General features: G+C 38.9%; 1 protein-coding gene across 12 annotated transcripts in view; it reads left to right on the forward strand.

Moving 5' to 3' along the window:
* Abi3bp (ABI family member 3 binding protein) overlaps nt 1–23,240 on the forward strand; it is a 210,431-nt gene that overhangs the window by 129,594 nt on the left and 57,597 nt on the right. For 5 of the 12 annotated variants that reach the window (XM_021634091.2, XM_060370558.1, XM_060370560.1 and 2 more), the window contains exons 20-37: nt 1,674–1,754; nt 3,139–3,201; nt 3,318–3,386; nt 4,045–4,092; nt 5,137–5,223; nt 7,863–7,943; nt 9,425–9,481; nt 10,308–10,391; nt 11,890–11,949; nt 13,583–13,663; nt 14,479–14,562; nt 15,823–15,882; nt 16,589–16,672; nt 17,795–17,854; nt 18,667–18,738; nt 19,664–19,720; nt 20,683–20,745; nt 21,382–21,462. The exons of 3 other annotated variants lie outside the window; for them this stretch is intronic. In XM_021634091.2, coding sequence (XP_021489766.1) covers nt 1,674–1,754; nt 3,139–3,201; nt 3,318–3,386; nt 4,045–4,092; nt 5,137–5,223; nt 7,863–7,943; nt 9,425–9,481; nt 10,308–10,391; nt 11,890–11,949; nt 13,583–13,663; nt 14,479–14,562; nt 15,823–15,882; nt 16,589–16,672; nt 17,795–17,854; nt 18,667–18,738; nt 19,664–19,720; nt 20,683–20,745; nt 21,382–21,462 — 1,272 coding nt within the window. The remainder of the gene's footprint in view (nt 1–1,673; nt 1,755–3,138; nt 3,202–3,317; nt 3,387–4,044; nt 4,093–5,136; nt 5,224–7,862; nt 7,944–9,424; nt 9,482–10,307; nt 10,392–11,889; nt 11,950–13,582; nt 13,664–14,478; nt 14,563–15,822; nt 15,883–16,588; nt 16,673–17,794; nt 17,855–18,666; nt 18,739–19,663; nt 19,721–20,682; nt 20,746–21,381; nt 21,463–23,240) is intronic. 4 more of the 12 variants (XM_060370559.1, XM_060370562.1, XM_060370563.1 and 1 more) reach the window with 4 other exon arrangements.

The following is a 23,240-nucleotide window of genomic DNA, read 5'->3' on the forward strand; positions in this document are numbered from 1 at the left end:
CCCTTTGGGAGATATTTTTTCTCACTTTTCAAAACTCTAACATTTGCAGACTTTGTTGAAAAGCAAGATGATCATTCCAGATCTGAAAACTCTGATGTGTCACCAGATAATCTATTAGAAGATGGGGAGGGGGCAGAAAAAAGAGAAAATCACAACAAAGCTAACCATTATAGCTTTTTTCTTTAAAAAAGAAAACCAAACCAACCAAAGGGAAAAAAAAAAAAAAAAAAAAAGAAAAGAAAAACCCTGCCATTATCCATCCTAGCCAATTACCCACATTTTCCTTCACAACCAAAGCTCCTGGTTAGTGTATTCCACCACAGCCTCCAAAGGCCCGTGTCTCTGCCCTTTTTCCATTCCTTTCTCCAAACTTTAGCTGGCTACATTTTTATTCATTTTGTCTAAAAAAACCACAGGAATTGATTTCAGTAGAAAAGGTTGCATCTCATGTGGGTAAAAATTTCACCACTTATAATTTGCTCAAGCTAGTAGTTAAACATTTAGCATATCCCACATTTAAGTCAATTTTATATTGGTTTTTCCTCTGACTTAATTTCCTCCCTAATGAGTTTGCATGTGGTTTCAGGACCCAGAGCCCTGAGAAAGGGTCAGTAATAACACGAGTTGGTCATTCAGTTACTAAGTGGGTGACTCCTTTCTTCTTTTCCTAATAGCATGGTGTCACTATTGGCAGATTTATATTCCTATAGTAATAATACATTAGTATCCATTTGTCTGTGTTCTTGGTTATTACTAAAAAAATTAAATCTTATACCTCGAGTCTATAAATATGTCTCATTTAAAAAATGTTTCCCTTGATATAATTTCTAAATTCAAAGGTTTTTTTCTTTTTTTGCCTAGTGTTTACATGTGGATATCTTTAATGCTAAGTAGAAAACAATCTGATGCTTTGGAATATTAAGCCAAATTTTAATTTTAGTTCTTTTTTTTACTTTAAAAAATTATCAGTTATTACAATTTATTCACTTTGTATCCCAGCTGTAGGCCCCTCTCTTGTCTCCTCCCAGTCCCACCCTCCCTCCCTCTTCTCATCCCATGTCTCTCCCCTAGTCCACTGATAGGGGAGGCCCTCCTCCCCTTCTATCTGACCCTGGCCTATCGGGTCTCATCAGGACTGGCTACATCATCTTCTGTGCCCTGGCAAGGCTGCACTGTTTTTCAGAAGCACTAAGAATCAGAATTAAACTTGATAAAGCTAAAGAAGCTTTAATTTTAATTAAAATGAAAACTTCTAAAAAAAATAGTCTTCCTCGTGTTCCTCCTGATGGTATAGCTTCAAAACTTTTGTGTGACCATCTCCTCTAAACTGTACACTAATTTTGAGATTTTCAAAGTCTATCTCAAAGTGAAAGAATATGGAGATCTCTTGAGGAATTTATAAATCTTTGACCAAAAAGTAAAAAAGAAAAAGGGAAGGAGGAAGGAAGAGAGGAGAGAGCAAGAAAGCGAGAAGGGAGAGAGAGAGAACAAAACAGCATCAAAAGTCCAAACTAAACTCTACATTTTGTATGACCGGATGATGATAGAAACTGGCAAAACAGAATGTGTCCAGATTGAATCAAAAAGCTTAAATACATGACTAAACTACAAGTAACATTTCCTCTGTAGCACTGCTACCTTTTCTCTGCTAACTGAAAATTTTCTTTCTTTAGCTCCAAAAAAGACCAAACGACCAGGTCACCGCCCCCGTCCTAAAACCACACGTGGTCCAGAAGTACGGGAGTCCAAACCTGGTAAATGTGACGCTTGGGGTTCTCATTACCATAGATGCAATGTTGTGGCTCCTGGTTTGCTACTCTCCCCCACCCCCCAAACAGCTGGGCTTTAGGAAACAATATGGTTGATTTGTATACTGAGCGTCCGTATACTCATTCTCTACATTCATTTTATATATGATGCATCCTTTCTTTGTGATTAGTAAGTGTGCAGTGTGAAAAGCTGGCCCTCTAAGTGGACTGTTAAAGCAAGAATCCTTAGAGTCTGACAGCTGAGGTATGGGAAAGACAGAGGAAATGAATGGGAGGAAAGAAAAAGGAAAATTACATTCAGAAATACACACATACACTTTATGTATAGCTTCTGCCTTCAGGCACAATGTCACCTTCCTTAGGATATCACCCCCTGATAAAATTTCATGTCTTCATGTCCCTGGTGCTTTGCTTCACTAGCTCTGGAACATACCACTGTACCACAACTGGTCATTCCGCATCCTCTATTGCTTTCTTTTTCTTTTCATGATCTCCAACGCAGGCGTGACTGGGTCATTTTATCACACTATCAGCCATGCTTTCCTTTCATTTCCTGTGTGAGTGGGAAGAACCTGAAGACTGGAGAATTCTTCCAGTGAAATTTTCTATATTCATATAGGGAAGGTCTGTGGTCCTGGGCACAGCTTCCCAGTTCTCTGCTGACCCTCTGTCCTTCGGCCGCATGTCCTGATGTTCAGTGAGCCATCTGTTCTTCCTCACAGACGTCTGTAGTCATTCTGAACTAAACAAGTGTCATACATTTCTCCAGTTCTAAGGCTACAATTACTTTACTCATCAAGCGTGTAAGACTCTGAAAAGCTACACATTTCTATTGGAGAAGTTTTTTAGTATGTTTGGATACCATAGACTGATTATGGTCTGGGGTCCATTATAAAACTGGTGATTGTCTTTGCAACTCACAATAAGTAAAAGTTCCAAGATGATTTCTATTATTTTAGTGGTAATATTTTGATTGTAATTGTTTCATTGTAACTTCTCTGAATTCAGTTCGTCTCTCATCATTTTAAGAAATTCTGCAAATCAGTAGCCATGTGTCATCATTTCTGTGTTAATAGCAGATGCTTGTGGGTAATTTTCCAGGTTTCTTCTTGGGCAACTTTAAAATTCTTTACCTTTCTGTTTTGTACCAATTGAAAGCTATTAGCAAAGCATTGAAACTGATACACTTAGTCCTTCTTAAATATAAGTTGTATGATAGTACTCTTATTCAAAGACACATTTTAAGCATTTTCTTAAGATTGTTCTTCCATGCATTGTTTCTACACAGAGTGTTTCTCATCTTATATATCCTTAATTTTGACAGCCACTACCATGACTATTATGCTAATTTTAGTACCTTTTCTTCTAGTTCCCAAACCACCCCAGAGACCTACAGATACACGCAGGCCAGAGGTACCCCAAATCCAGCCGGGTAATTACCACTTTCAATGCCTTAGCATGGAAATGGGAAAAGAGTAAACAAATAACATTGATTTCCACATTCATAGCTTAGCTGTGACACTAATTGTAGTACCTTTTTTTCTTCAGAATTAAAACCACCAAAGCAATTGCTTCCTAAACCCAAAGCCACACCTGACATGCCACCAACTAAAGCCGGTAAACACAATCCCAATTGTTCTAGCTTAACACATTTTTATCATTGGGAATTCGTGGAAAGGATTTATATATTCGACTAATTATAGAACAGAGCATTATTGTTTTGTTCTTCATGTTCTGAAGGTATTCACAATAGACATGAAATAAGAACATTTTATATCTGACAGTCTTATGAATTCCATGTTTTGTAAAAGCATTTTCAGGCTTTTCTGAGTTTATAAGGAATAGAAGTTAGATTTTTTTTTCTGTGCCTGGGGCAATTTAAAGTGATTTTGCTAGCTATTTTCAGATGGTACACACAAGAGGAGACATATGTTCCTCCTTAATGAGCACAATTGAAGAAAGGCTTGCCTGAGATGCCTGATGCCTGTTGATATTTTAAATGGTAATTAGTAACTGGATGGTTTTCTACCACATTAAAGAAAAAAAACCTTTTATAACAGTTTTGAAAATTCTGTTTACAACTGAAAGTTTTTCCTAAGATTCTAATTAGTATAAAACTCTCATTTACTAAGAGATCTTCTCATTATAAATAAGCCCATCAGGAAAGCAGTCTACATCAACCTCGAATAACCTATGCTCTGAATCTCTGAATTAAGTGTTATGGGTACTTAAGGTTGTGCTTTCTTCACCAATTTTTTTATGTTTGATGATGCAGCCTCTGAGCCAGTTACATTTGGAACCAAAGCCCCTTCTCTGGCCATAGGTAACAAAGCCTTCTTTATTCATACTTCCTTTGAGATCTCTTCTCTCTCTCATCATTTCTATGTTCAGTTTAATCATCATTCAAACTTTTTAAAAAATATTTGTTTCTAGAAATTATTTGCTATTTTTGGCAGAGGCCGTTTGAATACCGTGCTAGGCAGTCTTGCATCTTCTCAGCTTAAATAGCACTTGGCCGTTATATTTCCTTTGACCGTCAGAGTCAAATGGATTGCTTGCAGCACTGGATGCTGCCAAAAGCCAGATACTGCCACCCATCTTTCAAAGCAGGAACTTTCGGAAGCCTCTTCCTGCTTATGGGAACAGAGCAGGTTGGAGCTTGTGTGATGACCCTTCAATCCTTCCTTCCTTGATTCCACAATATTCAAATGCAAGTGGACCTTTCTGCTGAGAAATTCATCATGTGAAAAGTTCTAACAATGTCTTCATCATCTTGTCCCAGCTTCTTCCGTCACTGCTGTGTAGTTAACTCGGATGCTGATCCCTGATGCATTTCAATCCAGCTTCATGCTTTGATTCTCTGAACAAGCAGGGAGAATCAATCTCTATACCAATGCTTAGAGGACTTTAAATTCTTTTTACTTCAAAGATATGAAAAACTTTCATTGTATGCAAATAATTTTAGAAGGTGTGATATACATTTAGAACTATTAATTTTAATGGCTTAGAGCCCTAAACTGAGTCTTTTAAGGACAGCTATCCAAAATCAGGTTAGCCCAAGCCTCTCTGATGTGATATCAACGCATCATGAATCTGACTCCCTTTGGGTCTAGAAAGTCTTTGATGCTGGCAACTAACAATAAAGGTTTCAGAAAAACAAAAGCAATGTCATATTGCCCCCCTCTCTCTGCAGACCCAAACTGTTCTATATATATACTAAAAAATAACTCCAAACCGAAGAGATAATTTTTTTTTTCTGCAGACTTGAGAGAGAGTCTGGAGAGGCCTTAGAAACCTTACTTTCACGCGTTCATCTTTCTTTAGTTCTGAAGTCACACAACCACAGTAACCGCTCTGCTTTCTCCAGCTCCAAAAGTGCCACAACCAGTAACTCATCGTCCACGTCCCAAACATAAAGCCACCCCCAGCCCAAAGACACCTCAGACTAAACCAGGTAAAGGTGGTTCTCAGCTCACGTAGCTCTTCACTGGATATGACCAAAGTGGTAGTTATCCTTGTCGTGAAGCGTGGAGGCTAAGCCATAGGAAGCAGCTGCCACTAGCGTGATGCTCTGGCCAATCCCTATGACTGTCTCATGCGACTTTTTTTTAAATTTTATTTTATTTATATTATTTAGTTATTATAATTTATTCACTTTGTATCCCTGCTACAGCCCCCTCCCTTATCTCCTCCCAGTCCCACCCACCCTCTTTCTTCTCCCCCTATGGCCTTTCCCTAGTCCCCTGATAGGGGAGGACCTCCTCCCCCTTCTATGTGACCCTAGCCTGTAAGGTCTCATCAAGGCTAGCTGCATCATCTTCCTCTGTGGCCTGGTAAGGCTGCACCCCGCCCCTCCCTCAGGGGGAGGTGATCAAAGAACCAGCCACTGTGTTCATGAGGAATTCCTTGATACCTGAGAATTTTATATATTTTCCACTGACATTTAATTATTTATTATTATCTATTTAGTGTATTTGATTCAAGAATCAGACACTTTATGAAATGCTACTTTAGCATTGTGGGCTATGTATTAGAGGTAATGGGTGACTTAATTGAGCAAAGAAACAACTCTTACTCAGACATCATGAATAGAAATAAAGAATAGGAGCAGGAGCAGGTCACCATTTTTTGCCAACTGTTAAGCACATAATGAATCTTTCAGTAAAAAAAAAAAAATGCATATGTGAGCTAATATGTGTTATGTGGACTGGAGACTTTGAGCCATTATAGACTGACCAGCAACATGGGCCTGAATCCTATAAATGGAGAGGAGGGTACCTTGTATTGGGAGGAAGAGAGGGTCACAATAGAAAGTTAAGAACTAGGAGTCTAATCTGAGTGAGAAGGGCGATATTTGCTTAGGTTGAACAATGATATAGTTTTTGGAAAGTTTACAAAGAAGATCACAGGTGCCCAACTTCAGTGACTGCTCTGAGCCCATTGGCATGTCCTCTTCCCTAGAGCTAGGGCTTTTCTTTGTTGATAGTGAAGAGATGTAGTAACAAGTTCCATGGACTACTGACACCCCCCCCCCCAAGCACTGAAGCTCTTTCTTGCTTTTGCTCACATGTAGGTCTTCATCTTTTCTCAAAGCAGACTCTCAACAAAATCAAGCATTGTCTCCTTTAGTTATTATTCACTGTCTCTGCCTAAATGTACCAAACATATTTACCATGATTCTGGGATTTGTTTTCCAACATAAAGTCTTTCAAACTATGCTTTCATTAGTTTCAATTAATTTCTCATAATTGTTAAACATGATGTCATTACATGCAAAACATTTTTCTAAGCAGAGTTTTCTATCACATTATTTGCTAACATAAAAGCAATCAAAACTTACAGCTAATTCTGTAGATAAACAAGCAAAATTGCCATTAACTAGGTATAAATGCTAAGGATAGAGTCATATATAAACATCTGTAGACTCTTACACCGAGACATTTAAGTTTTTGGTATTGTTGTTTTTGACTATATAACGACTGGCAGTCTGGTAAAGCTCATGTTTGGGAGAATTTGATGAGACTTTCTGATGTGTTTAACATTTCCTTGTTTTAAATTGCTTTTGATCATTTCTCACAGCAGACTTGAGACCTTTCACTCCTGAGCCATCTTTAGATAATTATTTCTGTTCACTGTTGAGCTCTGCCATGGCTGCTTAGTAGATGATGGTGGCATCCCTTGGTGGCACCCTGTTACAGGACTCATCTCAGAGTATTGAAGTTTTCTTACTTTTTAACAAAAAGGTACCATGACTTGATTCAAGACAGCTACTTGATCCAGGTTCTGCCTGCCTTGAAATTGTGTCACATCAAACTGAGTCTCTTTGAGTAGTTATGGCACCTGGCCCTCCTTTAGGCTGCTAATGTAGTATCGGTGATGGCACAGTGAAACTGATCTGAGAAGTTTGCTTTCTTTATTTCAAGTTCTGTGTAACCATTTTTTTGGCTCTGCTGTTGTTTCAATGACTTGTAAAACACTCTAGTAAGTCATCAAGTGCAGAACTTCTGCCAGCATAGGCGTGTTAAATTGAAAGCATCCCTAGGTAGTAGGTTCTGAATTCACACCACTAGACTTGAACATGGATTGACAACCATTTTGGAGTTAGAGACATGTTCAAGAAAATAGGGTTCATTCCTAACTTACATTTATTGAATGTAATTATACCTATTATTTTATTAAAGAAATCTGTTAATATACTATAGGAAAAATTATAAACCCTAGTGACGGGATTTCTTTTTTATTCTTTTTCTTTCTTAAATTTCTTTATTTTTTATAATTAATTCATTTTATGTCCTGATTGTAGCCTCCTCCCTCATCTCTACCAGGTTCCTCCCTCCCTCCCTCTCTTCCCTCCCTCCCTCCCTTTCTACTCCCCCCTCCCTCTCTCCCTCCCTTCCTCCTTCTCCCCCCTATCCCTTTTCCCTAGTCCACTGGAAGGGGGAGTCCTCCTCCCCTTCCACCTAGTGACAGGATTTCTGAGCTCAAACTATTAAAGTTTTTTTGTTTTGTTTTTAGCTTAGACAGTGTACCTCATCCTAGGCATAGGTTACGGACTCATCAGCACCATGTTAATTCTAAGTTCTCTTCTACCAGCTTCAACAACAAAAAAAGCCCGCCGTCCTCGTCCCAAACCTAAAAGCACACCCCATCCAGGAGTGCCTCAGACAATATTGGGTAAATATGTGGCCTGTCATTTATTCTCTGTTAGAGGCTATCCTACATAGATCCTTAGCGTAAAAACTCTTGGTTTGCAAAGAGAACACTGCATGGCTAAACACCTTGATTCCTTCTTAAGAGTATTGTCTCTCAACGACCATTTTATTTATTTTTCTTACTCTCTGATCATATTCACATCTTAAAGATGAGACTGCTTAGTATAGTATTGAACTAAAATGAACTGTTCAAATCTACTATGTTCTTTAGGCTAACATTTGCTTTCCTAAGCCACCTCTGTTCGTGGCTCTGAAGTAGGAGGTTTGTTTCATCTCCCAAATTAAAGTTTTTTTTGTATAAAGTAACGTAAGGCAGCATGTTCATGCAAGTGTAAAATAAGAGGAGCAACACAGATGGTACATATTACGAGCTTTGTGAAATTTTATATAAGAAAATCTGTAAGAAATTAGTGCAGGATTTAAAGGTTGGGAGGATGAAGGAGTAAAGGCTACCACATGGATAATGTGTCAAACCTGACTTCCCAAGCTGAGGATACCGTTTTGATGCTCTGTCAGGTCTGTCAGATGGGCTCACAGAATGAATTAAAGGAACCGGGGGAGGGGGCTGAAATCTTTAATTTTATCCTATGGGATTTAATGGCTCTCACTTCTGCACAAGATCATTCTCTTCCTGTTCACTAGAAGTAAAGATAACTGGGCCCAATGATGACAAAAACTAGGAAGTGTTTTTTCTTCTTGTTGAGCAACTGTTCTCCAAGGACTTCACCTCTTAATGGGTGTAGTTCAGTTTCCTTGTAGCTATGAAGGTAGCTACAGTGTGACCTCAACACTTCCTAACATTTCCCTTAGCCTCCATCTCACCCTATATACTGTTTCTCTCTGCCTGGTGCTAGTGAATCATATGCCTAGCACATACTCAAGAGAGGATGTAAATACAGACCTTATATCTGTAGTGACACAAAGTGTTAATGAGCGAACCACTGGAATCAACATAGAATCTGCAAGCTGTGTTATGTTTACGTTCAACTATCCAAACTGCTCACTGCAGCTGGCATTGGCTTATGGTGGATGTATGTTCTGATTTTTTTTTTCTTTTATAAAAGTTCTGGGTATCTTCCTACCTTTTTCTGATGATTCAGATTTTCTATATAGGTCCTCATGGTAGTCAAAATTGGATAACTACCCAGCAGTAACATCCTAGAGTTCTAGAAACAGATGCTCAACTAAGGCTCAAGACTGTAACTAATATCTGAATCCTAGCAGACAGATCCTAAGGACTCATCTCTCCATCTCCCTTGGCTGAGCTACTGACCCTCAGTTGCTCAGTATATAGTGATTCTCCAGAGAAGCATTTTCTACAGAGTTAAGAACATTAAAAATAATGTTGTAGCCAGAGAGACCTTGTTTTTACTGGTAAGATGAATTTGCCAACATTCCATGCATTCATAAATTCTCTTTGGTTTCTTTTATTCTTTTGTTCAGTTCCTGCTACAAGCCTTGAACCAGTTATTAGAACTGAGGTTCCAGAGATGACATTAGGTAATTACATACCACATCCTTATACATCTGCATTTCCCACCCGTTTTATTACCTTCATAACCACTGGTTCACAAAGCTTCTACATCTTCTGGCCATTCAACTGCTTACTATGTTTGAGTGTTTAAAAAATGTCCTATTTATATGAGAACCAACTTACCGAAAAAGTACACAATGCTCATCTATGTGTATAGACCCCTTATCACACCTTAGATTTGTCCTATCTCTGCTTCTGCATATATCATGTTTACCACATCCATATTTTTGTTATGGTATGCCCATCTTTGTCCATGTCTACATAGGAACCTCTGCACCCATCTAGGCCGAGTCAATTTATGCAGCTCTTATGATGTGATAGGTGGTTGGTTTTTTTTTTTTAAAGCTGTATATTTCTGCATTTTCACCATCTGCATGGTTTTATTTTGTTTTTGCCATCTTAGAGAATGATAAAACTTTGCTTTGATGAGCATGAAGACAAAAAATGTATTCACGGATGATCAGTTAAAATTATTGAGACTATCAATAGCACGAGGCCACCTATACCTACACACACTGTAACTCTGCAAGGGTTTGGAGCATTTCTTTACTCGGAGATCCTTATGAGAAGCTATAGGAAATGTTCTTGATAAATAAATTCATGTTTCCTCATGAGTTTTGTTTTTCAAAGAAATGCAAGTGATGATGTAAGAAACCACAATATCAAAACAGGGACACATATTCCAAAGCTCGAAAGGGAAATTCTTTTGAAATTTGAAACCTTAAGAAGTATATTCCTAGCCAGTTTCTAAAATCCAAAATACTGTATTAACCTGAGATTTTCTTCCTTCAGCTCCCCAACTTCCTCAACAACCAGACTATCCACATCCCAAACCTAAAACCACAAGGAGTCCCACGGCACCTCAGACAGAACTGGGTAAATGTATAGGACCTGGGTTATGAATTCTGGAAGCCCAGCCAATTGGGTCTCCCAGAAAGTATGATGGCAACTGAGGGTCAGTAGCTCAGCCAAGGGAGAAGGGGAGATGAGTCCTTAGGCTCTGTCTGCTAGGATTTTTTTTTCCTGCAATGGTTGTTTTTTCTGACAGCGCTAGTCATTGTGAAGTGTTCAGAGTAAACGACGAGAGAACAAGTATATGCTCGGACTAGTAGGGGTTGATGTAGTCACTGTCAAGTCCTGTCAGCCATCAGTTCAGACAGCAGAAAGTGTTCTCTATATGGTTCTAGAGAGTAGGCACTTCAGGTTCTGTAGAGCATGTGGCTCTGCAGCATGTTGTTGTTGTTTGTTTTCCCCGAGGGTTTATAAGTGTAAAAGCAATTTCTACAGGGACGATATCCTTCAGGGGAGGACAATGGGGAAGTTCAGAAGAGGCAGAGTGTACAGGAGAGCCAGTGAAAGGAAGCATCCTCTTATGGAAAAAGATAAGGCATACAGGAACTGCATGATTTTAATGAGCCTCCTACAACTAATGGCCTACAGGACACACTGAAAAGTTGTAAACTTTGTACTTGGGAGCTTAGAGTACATCAGAGAATCTACTTATGGCCAAACTTTCTTTGGGTGTTGGACAGGGATGCCTCGCTATGCCACAGGCAGAGGGGCGGTCCCTTGTAATGTTCTCTCAAGTACTGAAGTTGGGACCTTCTCAGTGAGGTGGGTTTGGTCTAGACAAAAATTCACTATGACAAAATGACTACTTACAAAGGAGAAGTTTATCTAATACAAAATACTCCATTGTTCCCATTTCAGTGGCACATTACAGGCTCTGTGGTAAAGGCTGATTCCTTGTATCACCTCATGGCTTGGTACTGTGGTGATTACATATGTTCAATCTAGAAAGTGGAAAATTAGAAAGTTAGTTAGAAAATTTCAGATCAGGCAGAGAGGACTGGATTAGCCAGATTTTTTTCTTTTATATTTATCTTCTCTGGAGAACTTAAAGGATCACACAAAACCTACCAAGGGGTTGTGCAAGCTGTCTCAGGCCACCTCCTAACTTGAGACCTTACCACTAGGTCCCACAATCCAAAGGTACCACTGCCTTCTAACATAAGTTTAACCATGTAGACCAGGCCTCAGAGAACACAAGCCATATTCCAACCACAGCTATCTATCTGGTACATTAAATAGGCTCAAACATTAGAGAATGAAGACAACTTGAAGTCACTTGACATAAACTTTGTAGGCCAGTACCTACAAAGGTTTTGGTTCCCCTCTAAGAGATGAGCTGACATCTAAGAGCAGAGATATTATATTCTTTTAGTTCAGAGAGTTAATTAGCCACACAGTTTAGTGTTTCAGACACGTTTCTATCCAGCTAGAGTGCTTTTCAAATAAATATTATAGGTTTTTATAAGCTTTAATGTTTAGAGTGAGCTTTTTTGCTTATTTTGTCTTTGTTACTTTTGGCTAGTTCCTACTCCAGTCTTTGAACCAGTTACTCCTTTAAAAGAGGATGCAGTGACAACAATAGGTAATGACCCTCCTGACCCTCAACAAATGCTTTCTCTGTTCGTTATCATACTAATCCCATTTGCCGCCCAATTATAGTCTTCATTTTATTCAAATTGACCAGCCTTAGACATACCCACCCTTTGTTTGTTAGATGCATAGGAAACCATGGCATAGATCTTGGTCTGCCTCATAACTTGATTTAAGGTGTTTACAGGTTGCTTTATGATTTTTGTTGAGCCAAAATTCTTTGTTAAGACCAGTTTTATGTATCTTTGGTGTGTCTGTCTCTGATTTGCGCAAGCAAAGCTACAACAGGGAAGTTTCTTTTGTTTGTTAATATGTGGGCAATGTGACTTAGTAGATTGAGTAGAATATGATCAATGTGATTTAGTAGGTTAAATATCAGATTAATATCTTTAACTAGTAAACTCCATCCTTGAGTTATATTGCAGTCTTCTCCTTCCCCACCATAACTTAGAAGATTCTCAGCCAATTCAGCCCAATCAGAAAATTCTTGGAGAATTTTTTTAAAATACTAAAATAGCACAGTATGAGGTACAGCTTTCATACATTGCCTGGAACTCAAGAAAATTTACCAAGCTTTGAAGTACCTAAAGATTTTATTTAAATTTTTGGTAATATGCTGAACCATAACTTTAAAATAACTCCAGCTTGCCTTTTTTAATTTTCAAAAATGTGTGAAAGAACTAGGTCTCCTAGATAAACAAAGGGTCCTCGGTTCAAAGAGTCTGAGATCCACCAATGGCTGCAAATATCACATTGTTACAGGTTTCCCCTACAGAGGGGACTCCCAAGAGGCTGTTAGACACTAAAGGCTGACAAGACCTTTGCAATTAGAAGAGGCACGTCTAATCTTTCCTGTAACTAGGAGTGGTAGGAAAATATTTTATCTCTCAGTTTGGAAGCTAATGAAATCGTGAAAGGCTCGTTTTGGAATGGCTGCTTGTGTATTTCTTCAGAACTTTTTATGCAGTCATATTTTCATGAACCTGATAGATATATTTTCTTTTTAGTGGGTGAAAAACACAAGTAAGCTCCCTATATTCTTCTTACAAAACATCAAGCTCATGTAAGGGCTCGGATAAAGATGTCCTGAAGTTTTCCCTGTTACAGTCAGACGTGAGGAATGGCTTGTCTGTAGCATTAGAAATAAGAGCAAAGATAATGCCTGTTTGGGAGAGCAGTGCTAGCTACAGTTTGGCTAGTCTGGTATTTGCCTTGAGTTTTACTAGGACAGCCATTGCGTAATGTTACAGACTGGCTTCTTAACAGTGGTCTATTTTTATAGCTCTGGAAGCAACAAGTCAAAGACTAAAGTGCTTCCAGGTCTGTTTTTCCTGAAGCCTCTCCTTGGCTCATAAGTGGCTGCCTTGCTATATTCTTACATGGCCTTTTGCCTATGTACCCTCATACCTACTGTCTCTTCTAATAAGGACATTTGAGAAATTGGAGAGCACTGACCTATGATCTTTTAGTTAAATTTTTAAACATTTTATATGTGTATGTATATGTACATATGTCTAGATGCACACACATAGTCCAGATGTAGTGTCATGCTAACGGGCTCATGTTGAAGTAAATGTTGTATCTATTCATACATGTTTTTCAAATGCTCATATTTGTTATTTCAGTTCCTGTTACAGACCTTGAACCTGTTACAGACCTTGAAACACTTGTTACTTTTAGAACTGAGGCCCCTGGGACAACACTAGGTAACAGTGTCACTTGCCAAGTGCTTCTATTGCTCATTGTATAATCCACTAAGTTTACATCCCCATGCGATGGCCTTTCCACCTTTCTGAGAAAGTACCCATCATCTTTTGCCATCTGCTACAGAGTTCAAAGCATCTTACTGACATGCTTCCTGTTGTGTTCATGAGAGCTAAGTATGAAATTAGTTCAAACACTAATAGCTACTTGGAGCGCTTGAAAGTGCTGTGCTGTCTTGTGTATCACAGAACAGTGTTCTGTATTACAACTGAATTTTAACCACAGTGGAATGACTGCTGATTGATAGCAGCTACTCTTACATTTCTAGGCCTGTTTTTGAAAACTGTTGTACAGTATGTTTGTTTCTTTGGTGATGTGATTTAAGTAACAATACGTATATAATGGTATATGTAAGTAATGATGATTTAAGTGATGATATATTTTACTATAATCTGATAAATTGGAAATGACCCCTCTGAAATGTTAAATTATAGGCCTCTATCTTAATATGACCCAAATCTCCCCAACCCTTCATTAAATGATTCTGTCTCAGTCATTTTCTCCAAAGTGGAGGTCTATGGCTTTCTCCAAATGACTATGAGTCTTCTTGCATTTGAATGACCAACTCAGCTGTGAACAGCAATTTATGCCAAATCATCATCAATGACAGAAAGAGATGCTTTTTTAAAAGGGGTAAAAATTTCAAACCAAAAGAACAATCTCCTGCAACTTTGGGAAATGTGGGAGCTATTGAAGGGTCACATTTCAGTGTCCAGGGCCATAAGTCCAAAGTAACGTGAGGCTTTTCTTTCTTTAGCTAGCAAAGTATCACAAAGAACACGTCGTCCACGACCCAGACCTAAAGCCACATTGAGCCCTCAGGCACCTCAGACAAAATCTGGTAAATTGGGAGTCATAGGGCTTTTGGGTTAGCCTGGTGGTCTGTCCCATCAGAGACTCAAAATAATGCTGGTGGCAGGCACTAGCTACTGTTAAGCTTCCGAGTCTGAGGCCATAAAGCAGCATCGATCACTTCTCTGCTGGTGTTTTAAGTAAAATATGGGTGGGTGAGACCTTGCAGGAGCAAGAATGCCTATTCTTTTTATGTAAGGCCCTTTATTGCAACTTTGTATTTAGTAAACCTCACACTATGCCTCTGTATTCAGATCTAAATAGTGAAATGACACTAGCAAACCCAGTATATTTAGTTCAAGTAAATACATCCTAAGTCCTTTGCATATTCCCAGACTCACATTTGCAATCATAAATAATAGGCGCAATGGAGAATGTTTTCTGTTTTGTTTTTTGTTTGTTTGTTTGTTTTGGCTTCTTTTACTTCTTACACAGTAAAACTGAGGCCATGCTGCGCAGTATACCCACAAAGTAACAATCTGGAATCTAGAAAAAGACATTCAGCTTGGTTGGGTTTTGGATGTTGGGTTCACTACAGGATGTTTTTCAATGGAGAAAAAAGAAATAGAGGGATCAGACATACGTATAAGTCAGCCAGAAATGCAGTACAGTGCAAGCGGACTGTAGCTGTTCCCTCACTCTGTCTGTTGATGATTCTAGATTGGGAAGGGTCCATCACACCAACAGAAGGAGAACTATGAGGATTTGGCTCAGAGCTGGTGGGATTCAGAGACACTGCATCACACACAGACTCTTTGATTTCCACCTTTTATGCTCATGGGGAAGACATCCTACATTGGGTGTTAGACTAGTAGCCACCTTTGTGATGCTTTTATGGCTTGTACAGAGGTGTCAAATTCCACAGGATTGGCAAGAGCAACACATGCCATGTAATGCTTAAATTTATATGTTTCAAACTTCTATTGCTTACGTAAGCATAACAACTCATGTTATGCTTTTTGGCTTAATTTTCTGTCAATGTGTTAAGTAAATGCATTAAATAGTCTCTATTGTAGTATTTTCTGCATTGGCTAGAATTCAGTTATTAAGATCCTTGCAGAATGTCATTCTGACTTCTTTCCTCAAAATAGTTACAACAACCATCGTGACAAACGTTTAGCAAACTCTTAAAAAAAACATTCTTTCAGATACGGGGCAGTTGATAGTCTAGTTATATGTTATGTGTAAATCTTCTGGTTTAAATATGCATTTTGAAATCTCTTTGGCTTGTTGTGTTGTTTTTGGCCAGTTCCTGCGGTAGTCCTGGAACCTGTCACTCTTACGTCTGAGGCCCCAGTGACAACGATAGGTAATGCTGCCAAGCTGTTCTTATAACAGGTGTTCTCCTTGTCACGTTGAAGGTTTCATCTCACTTCATGGGGAAACTGGGTCGTTCTTTGTGGTCACTGAGTTATAGTCCTAAAAATTATGCAGGCTTTATAATTATCTGTCATATGTGAAACTTCTTTGGGCCATTTATCTGCCATGTTATCTACCTGAAGTTGCGTCCTGTTTTGTTGGAGGGGGCTTTTGCTACAGCTGTGTTAGAAACATGTTAGAAGTCTCAACTACACAGAAAAACCGTTAGCAACTTTATGGTGCCCATAGGGCCTGTGGCACATTTACATTACACTTTTTTTCTGTTGGCACAATATTTTGTTGTTTTGTGTCTACTTAATGAGTTTTTATTTTGATAATTATACAGATAACATACCATAGATTTGAAAGATTAAATCATAGATAGTGAAAATGTCCACTATCCATTCAAATTTAGGGATGATTCCTATTCATTTTAGTTCTACCAACTACCTTATAAAACTTAGCTAATAATTACTAGATTTTATTCCTATAATTAAATGGTAACTTTTTTCTTCATAGAAGTTCTTATGATTGAAAAAAAGAACCCTAAATGATGAATATGTGAAAACCAACAAACTATCATCTTTTTACCTTCCATAGCTTCCTGAGTCAGAAATAATGAAAATATAGAGTAATTTAATAATGTCTTCCTTTAGCTCCCAAAAGATCACAACAAAAACATCGTCCACGTCCCAAACCAAAGCCTATACCGAGTCCTGAAGTGCCTGAGTCCAAGCCAGGTAAAGCATATGTGTCAGGTTTAAAAAACTTCAGTAGTGTGACCAAGTGGGGCCATGGGCGTTTTCTGAGTGATTGTGAATATTCGGTGTATCCCAATGAGAGCAAAGAAGCATTTCTGGAAGGGAGGGGGACTGGAGCTCCATTGCACAGATGTTAAGCAAACAAGGCTGATTGAGGGAAGTCTGTGGGTAATTGGATTCCCACTGCTTCCAGTGTGCAGCCTTCTCAAGCATCATGCCTTTTGTGTGTGTGTGTGTGTGAGACTTCCTTTTATCCATTAAAAATAACATGTCTTCAGGATAATTAGATTCAGTTGAAACAAAAAGCATTTATTAAATACCTTCCTTCTCCTCAGAATCCTACTAACATTGAATCTGGGTGAAATAGATATGGGAGACACATTTTGCTTATCAAGTTTGCAAGAGAGAGTGGAAGCCTTTCTTTATAAATATGGTTGATGGTGGTATAGAAAGAATCATCACAAGTGCAGGATTAGTTTTCGGGGTATAAACAGAAAAGTGTTAGGTACATAACAAATATTTTTACTCAGGGAATAGAGATTAAGAAGGAGTAGGGTCTTGAAATCACGTTAGAGCATGGCTGACTAGAAGAAAGGAGAAGGAGGAGCTATGAATATTGAGAGATGTCTCTGGAACATTGCTGTGGGGATCATAGTAAAATCCTTTCTGTATCTCAGAGGGTCCTAGGACATGCAGAGTCAAGGTCTTAGGAGTGTGATAGGGCAGCCGAGGATTGGGCTGGTAGACATCAGCAACCTTGTCTTTCTATGAGAGCATGCTGCTTCTTTGTCTGTAATGAAGGAACCCCACCAATTCATCATGCCAGTACCCCAGTTTCTTACCTAAGTTCTAAGCAGTCAACTTTGTGTTATTAATTAGATGAAGAATGAAGGACAACAAAACAGCTACTTAGCTATCATGGTTTTTTGAGAAGTAAACTGCTTGCTTCACCCCCCTCCCCCAGTTTACTAGTTTTAAAAAGTAGCATGTTGTTATAGAAAGCATAACAACATAATGAAAGAATGACTCATAATGAAAGAAATATTTTACTTTTTAGTTACATAAAACAATCATTTGGTTTACTTTGATACCTTTGCTCAGTTCCTACAACAGAACTTGAACCTGTGACCCTCAGAACTGAGACTTGGGTGACAACGAAAGGTAATTACGCATTGTGGTCCTGGCTACATCCTCTCTCTTGCCAAACTCATTGCCAAACTCATGCCATCAATGTCATAGTCACATGTTCTGCTTTCTGTGGTAACACCATCATTCCCTTTGCCATTCTCTGAAAGCCTTCATCCTAAACATATTGAAGACTGTGCCTCTTCAAAGAACCCACCTCTTGTGAGACCCACCATAAATCTAACTAATGTCATCTGTCCGGCTTTGTGACCATGTGAAATCATCTTGTCATCATGTGTGCTTTCATTCATTCGCTTTTACCATGTGACATTTGTTCTTTAATTGACATGTCAGTAATTGTACGTGTGGTCTTTAACCACGTTCAAAGAAGTCCTGGTCAGTAATCACTACTATGAACATGTTTTAGCAGGGATTCTCGGCATTTCTGTGTGAGAGTGCCTCTCGTTATATGGTCCAGCCTCAAACTGTCTTAAGTATCTCAGTTGGGTTGACTTGAACTAGTGCTTTTCCTGTTTCAACATTCCAAGTGTTGGGATTAAAAGTGCCTGCCACTATTCCTGGCTCCTTAACTCTTTGATTCTATAAACATTCTGGTTTTTCACTTCGCTTCTTGACCTATCCATTACATGCAACTCCTCTTCCAATAGGCCTTTGTAAAGGGAAATGGGGAAATTATAATATGGGTAAACATTTTGAGTTAAAAGTTGAAAAATTGAGTTTCCTAAGATATGAGAAAATCTGATTTTTACTAAATTTAGCTCTATTTATCCCATAGCTTTTGAACTACAGACTTTGTAATAATGAAGATTTTCTTTTTCCTAAACCAGCAAAACGAACCCGTCGTCCACGCCCCAAACCTAAAACCACAACAACTCCCGAGGCTCCGCTAACTAAACCTGGTAAATTGAGTTTCTGGTTCCGGGGTACTTGAAGCAGCTCTGGAAAGCCATGAGGGATGCCGGTGATAGAAGTATTAGTTCATGTGGCTGAAGTGGTGCATGACCCTCTCCTGACACCATGGCCACATGTATGAGGGTCCCCCTCATATTAGGGTCCCCTGTGTGGCAACTGATTTCCTTGTGATCTCTGTACGACTCTCATCTCTAGTCCCACATACTTTATTTGGTACTGCTGATTTAATTACATTCTGCTCTTAAAGACAAAGCGTCAATGTCTGAGGTAGTGCTGTGAAGGGAAGTTCAATTTCAAGGAATAATTCAGAAGTTTGGATCTGACTAAAAAGCATTGCTGATCTTCCTATCCTTCTAGATTGCGCTACTTGTGTAAGGAGAGCAGAGAGCTAGCTGTTCCTCCGGTACCACATAGTATGAACCATCCCCTACCCTGGTTTGTTGAGCATCTTTGTCACAAATGAGGTCTCAGCCCTGTCCTACCCATAAGTTGTCAGAGTGCACATGGCTCACTTGCTTTATTCTTGGCTTTACCTCATGTAGAAAAACTGTTTTACCCCTGCACATTTAGATAAGTTATTTTCTTGAAGCTTCTATACAGAAGCCCATGAGCACAGAAGTTATATCTGTGCAGCTTTGGTAAATATCTAAAATGTCAATAGTAGTTAGAATGAGATATTCCAAACACCGAGAGGAATAGCACCTTGACTGTATTAAGATGTTTGGCACAAAGTGTAGGCAGCAACTGGGTACTTCTTAAAGAAATGTTTACCAGGGTACAATGTGGCCAAGCGTCAAGTGACAAGTGTTAAATTTCAGACAGTTCCTTAAACTTGCTTCCCGCTTATTCCAGTGAGGGTGTATTGTTGTATTATTGACTTTCACATATGTTCATTTCGTTGCCTTTAATTAGTTGCTGCTACAGATCTTGAACCCAGTGCTCTTAGAACTGAAGTCCCTGCGACCTCGGGTAATAAGATTGTGTGTCCTCCTAATGCCAGTGCTTTTCCTGTCGTACCATCACATCACCAGTTCTTCTGCATCCCAGGACCGTTCCACCATTGTCCTCTGTTGTCACTCCATTTCAGTCTTTATCTTGAATCCTCAGTCCTATGCCCAGCTATTCATTGCATTCATGAGCACCATGCATGAATCTAACTTCAGGACGTCAAACTGCCATGTAACTCACTGCTCAACACTGTGACATGTAATCATGTGTGTGTTTATACAGTGCTAAGACTGTGTTTTCGTGTGAATCTCCATCTGTCACATTTATGCTGTGTCTTGTGAAAATGTGCTGCTTTATTCAGGATGCTTTTCGGTGAAGTAGAACCTTTGTGAGATATTGGAGCAATAGTTTTAAGGAATGATGATCTTAGACTTGAAGATGCATGCCTTTGGGAAATGTTCAAATACTGTTTCCATGATAGAGACTCCTTTTCTAGCAGGTTTAACAGTCTTTTTAAATCAAGGACCACTTTGAGATTTTGATGAGCATATTTCATAGTTTGTCTTCATATTTTGCAACAAAAACCTTTAGGTATATAATTATTTAAACAGTAGACAAATATAAACCTGTATGTAGCTATCTCAGTTTCTATGGAAGTCAAGGAGACTAATTAAGCTTTCTTTAATGTATTCAGAAAGTCATCTGTTGTGAAAACATAAAAATGTGACCAGCAGAGTTCCACAGTAGTGTGGTGGCAGGCAGCGAAATGTCTAGAACATCTCGTGAACTTTGACATACCATTGGCTGTGAACATGCCATCTTGCAAGTCTATTTCATGAAATAGCATCTAGCCATGGTTTAGCCAGATGCAGAAAAAGCAAGTGTCTTTTTCCTGTTCATTTTGAGGCTAAAGATATTCTCAAAATTAGCCTAAAAGTGAATTTTTAATTTGTCTTTGGTTTATTTTACTCCTTTCTGTCCAGTTCTTGCTACAGCCCTTGAACTCATCACTCTTAGGACCATGGCTCCTGAGACAACAACATTAGGTAAAAACACTGTGTTCTGGAATGCCTTTTTCATGCTTGTTTTCACATGCATTCCATCATCATCCTAATTTCATTGTCATTGGCTTTATTAGATTGTCTTGCCTTCTGCTGCTTGTCATCTTGAAAATACTAAAGTTACCCCTTTTTAAAGCTACCCATGGATCTAAAATATTACTGTACTTGTTATCTTATTTGAACTTGTCATGTGTTTTTGTCTAAAGAGTGCTTCCATCTAAAGCCGTACTGACAACTTGGCTAGCAGTGTCTATATCTTCCCTAGACAGAGTAAATTATAACAACATCACGGTTCAGTGGCTTCTTGGAAATGCTGAAAATTTTCAGTGTCAACCTAAGATCCTGCTGCATAGATTTAGCTTTAGTTCTGTTTGAAGTTGGAGGTTTATGGCTCTCTTCACTCATTGACTTAATTTTATATGTTAGGGTTTTTTTTTTTTTCTCAAGAATATTTGATGATTTAAAAAAAAAAAAAAAAACCTAACAAAATAGGAGAAAATACTTTAATTCAAAAGCATACAGGCCCCAAATTTCAAGAAAAGAAGATAGCTTCACCCCAGTAGTTTTTTTTTTTTTTTCCAAACCAACAGCATGAAATTAATATACAGTTTCTTCCTTCAGCTCTTAAAGCACAACGGACACACCGTCCACGTCCCAGACCCAAAACCACAGCAAGTACTGATGTGTCTAAGTCGAAGCCGGGTAAATGTGGAATGCCTGCTGTGAGGGCTGCTAGCCGTCTGCCCCAGATGGGTCCCAAAGTAATACCTGCAATGGGAAGCTGAGGTTCTCCAACAGTTTAAGTAAACTAAGGCCTTGACTGCAGTTAAGAGCTACCCCTCCTATAGGACTTGTCACAAGAGCATAGCTTAGGGAAATGTGTCCCTAATTCCCCAAGTAAGGTCGTTTGGATGAAGTTCTTCTCTAAAGATAAGTTGATGACAAGGTTAGCATTAGTCATTCATGGTTATGAATTGCTATTTTCGCGCTGAAACATAAGATTGGTTGCAGCCTTGGTTACATAGGCAGATAATTGTCTTTCAACTTCCAAGGAGGACAACACATTACTTCCATATATACTTTCCTCCATGCCACCTAAGGGAAATTCCAAAATCATCTTCCATATTGGTTATAACCAGACAACCAGGTACCTAGGAATCTCTTACGTGGCCAGAATTAAGATATATGTAGCCAAACTCAAAGCAATTGTGCTGATTATCCACAACTATTTTTTAAACTTTTATTAATTATACTTTATTCACTTTGTATCCCCCCATAAACCTCTCTCTCCTCCCCTCCCAATTCCACCCTCCCTCCCCCTTCTTCATGCTACTCTGACCATCTTTTCGGAAAGCAACCGCTTGCTTCCTGTTAGTTCTAGAATTTAAAAACGTGTTTGTCATTTGAAACTCATGTTTTGAAAGAAAACCGAAGGCGTTTTGTGGGTGTTGAGCTTTCTCAGGTTTATCTGTTGCTTTTAATTTTTGTTCAGGGCTTTGAATTAATATTCATAGTACTGAGTTTCCAGAAACAACCCTGGGTGATGATATTTGTGACATTCAGTGAATGCTTTTTTTCTTGCCCACCTACTGTCATACCAGCATTGTTCATGCTTCAGGATTATGGTTAGGATGCCATTTCATGCTTTATAGTCATGGAAACTCAAGGGTCACCTATGTGTTATTTATCAATCACCTTTGAAGCCACTGACGATATCAGTATGTCATGAAATTCTCCTTTAAAATCCAGAGGTCCATATTGTTGCTCCTCTATTTGATGGTTATAGCTATGGAGCTACAATAATTAAGAGCAACTTATTTTCCATAAAATCAGTGTGTTATGCTTATTACTTCATTTTAAATCATGAAGTATTTCTATTATCAATAAAATAAGTTCTCCACCAGAAGCTCCAGGCTCCTCAATCGCTGATGAGCTTCTCTAGGGCTCACAGATGGCTCTTGCTCTTTAACATGTAGGACCTTGCTGGGTATCCATGAGTGTTAAATTTATTGCTTTAATTAACAGATGAACGTTGTGGCTCGGGTTTCTTTTCCTTTTTTTTTTTAATTTAAATTTCTATATTTTTAAAATTTATTCACTTTACATTCCGATCATAGCCCCTGCCTCATCTCACCCTGGTCCCACCTTACCTCCCTCTTTCCTCCTATTCCCCTCCCCTAGTCCTTAGAAAGGGGAGTCCTCCTCCTCTACCAACTGACCCAAGCTTATCAAGTCTCATCAGCACTTCCTGCATCTGCTTCCTCTGTGGCCCCAGGAGCAGGCAACAGAGTTCATGTCAGAGACAGCCCCTGCTCCCTTACTAGGAAACCCACATGGATACTGATCTGCCTATTGGCTACATCTGAGAAGAGGCCCTAAGTCCTCTCCATGCATGGTCTTTGATAGATGCATCAGTTTCAGATTTGTTGGCTCTGTTGGTCTTCTTCTGGAGCTCCTGTTCCCTCTAGGTCCTTCTATCC

The sequence above is a fragment of the Meriones unguiculatus genome, chromosome 17 (genome assembly GCF_030254825.1).
Source record: "Meriones unguiculatus strain TT.TT164.6M chromosome 17, Bangor_MerUng_6.1, whole genome shotgun sequence".
In the NCBI taxonomy this organism is placed as follows: domain Eukaryota; kingdom Metazoa; phylum Chordata; class Mammalia; order Rodentia; family Muridae; genus Meriones; species Meriones unguiculatus.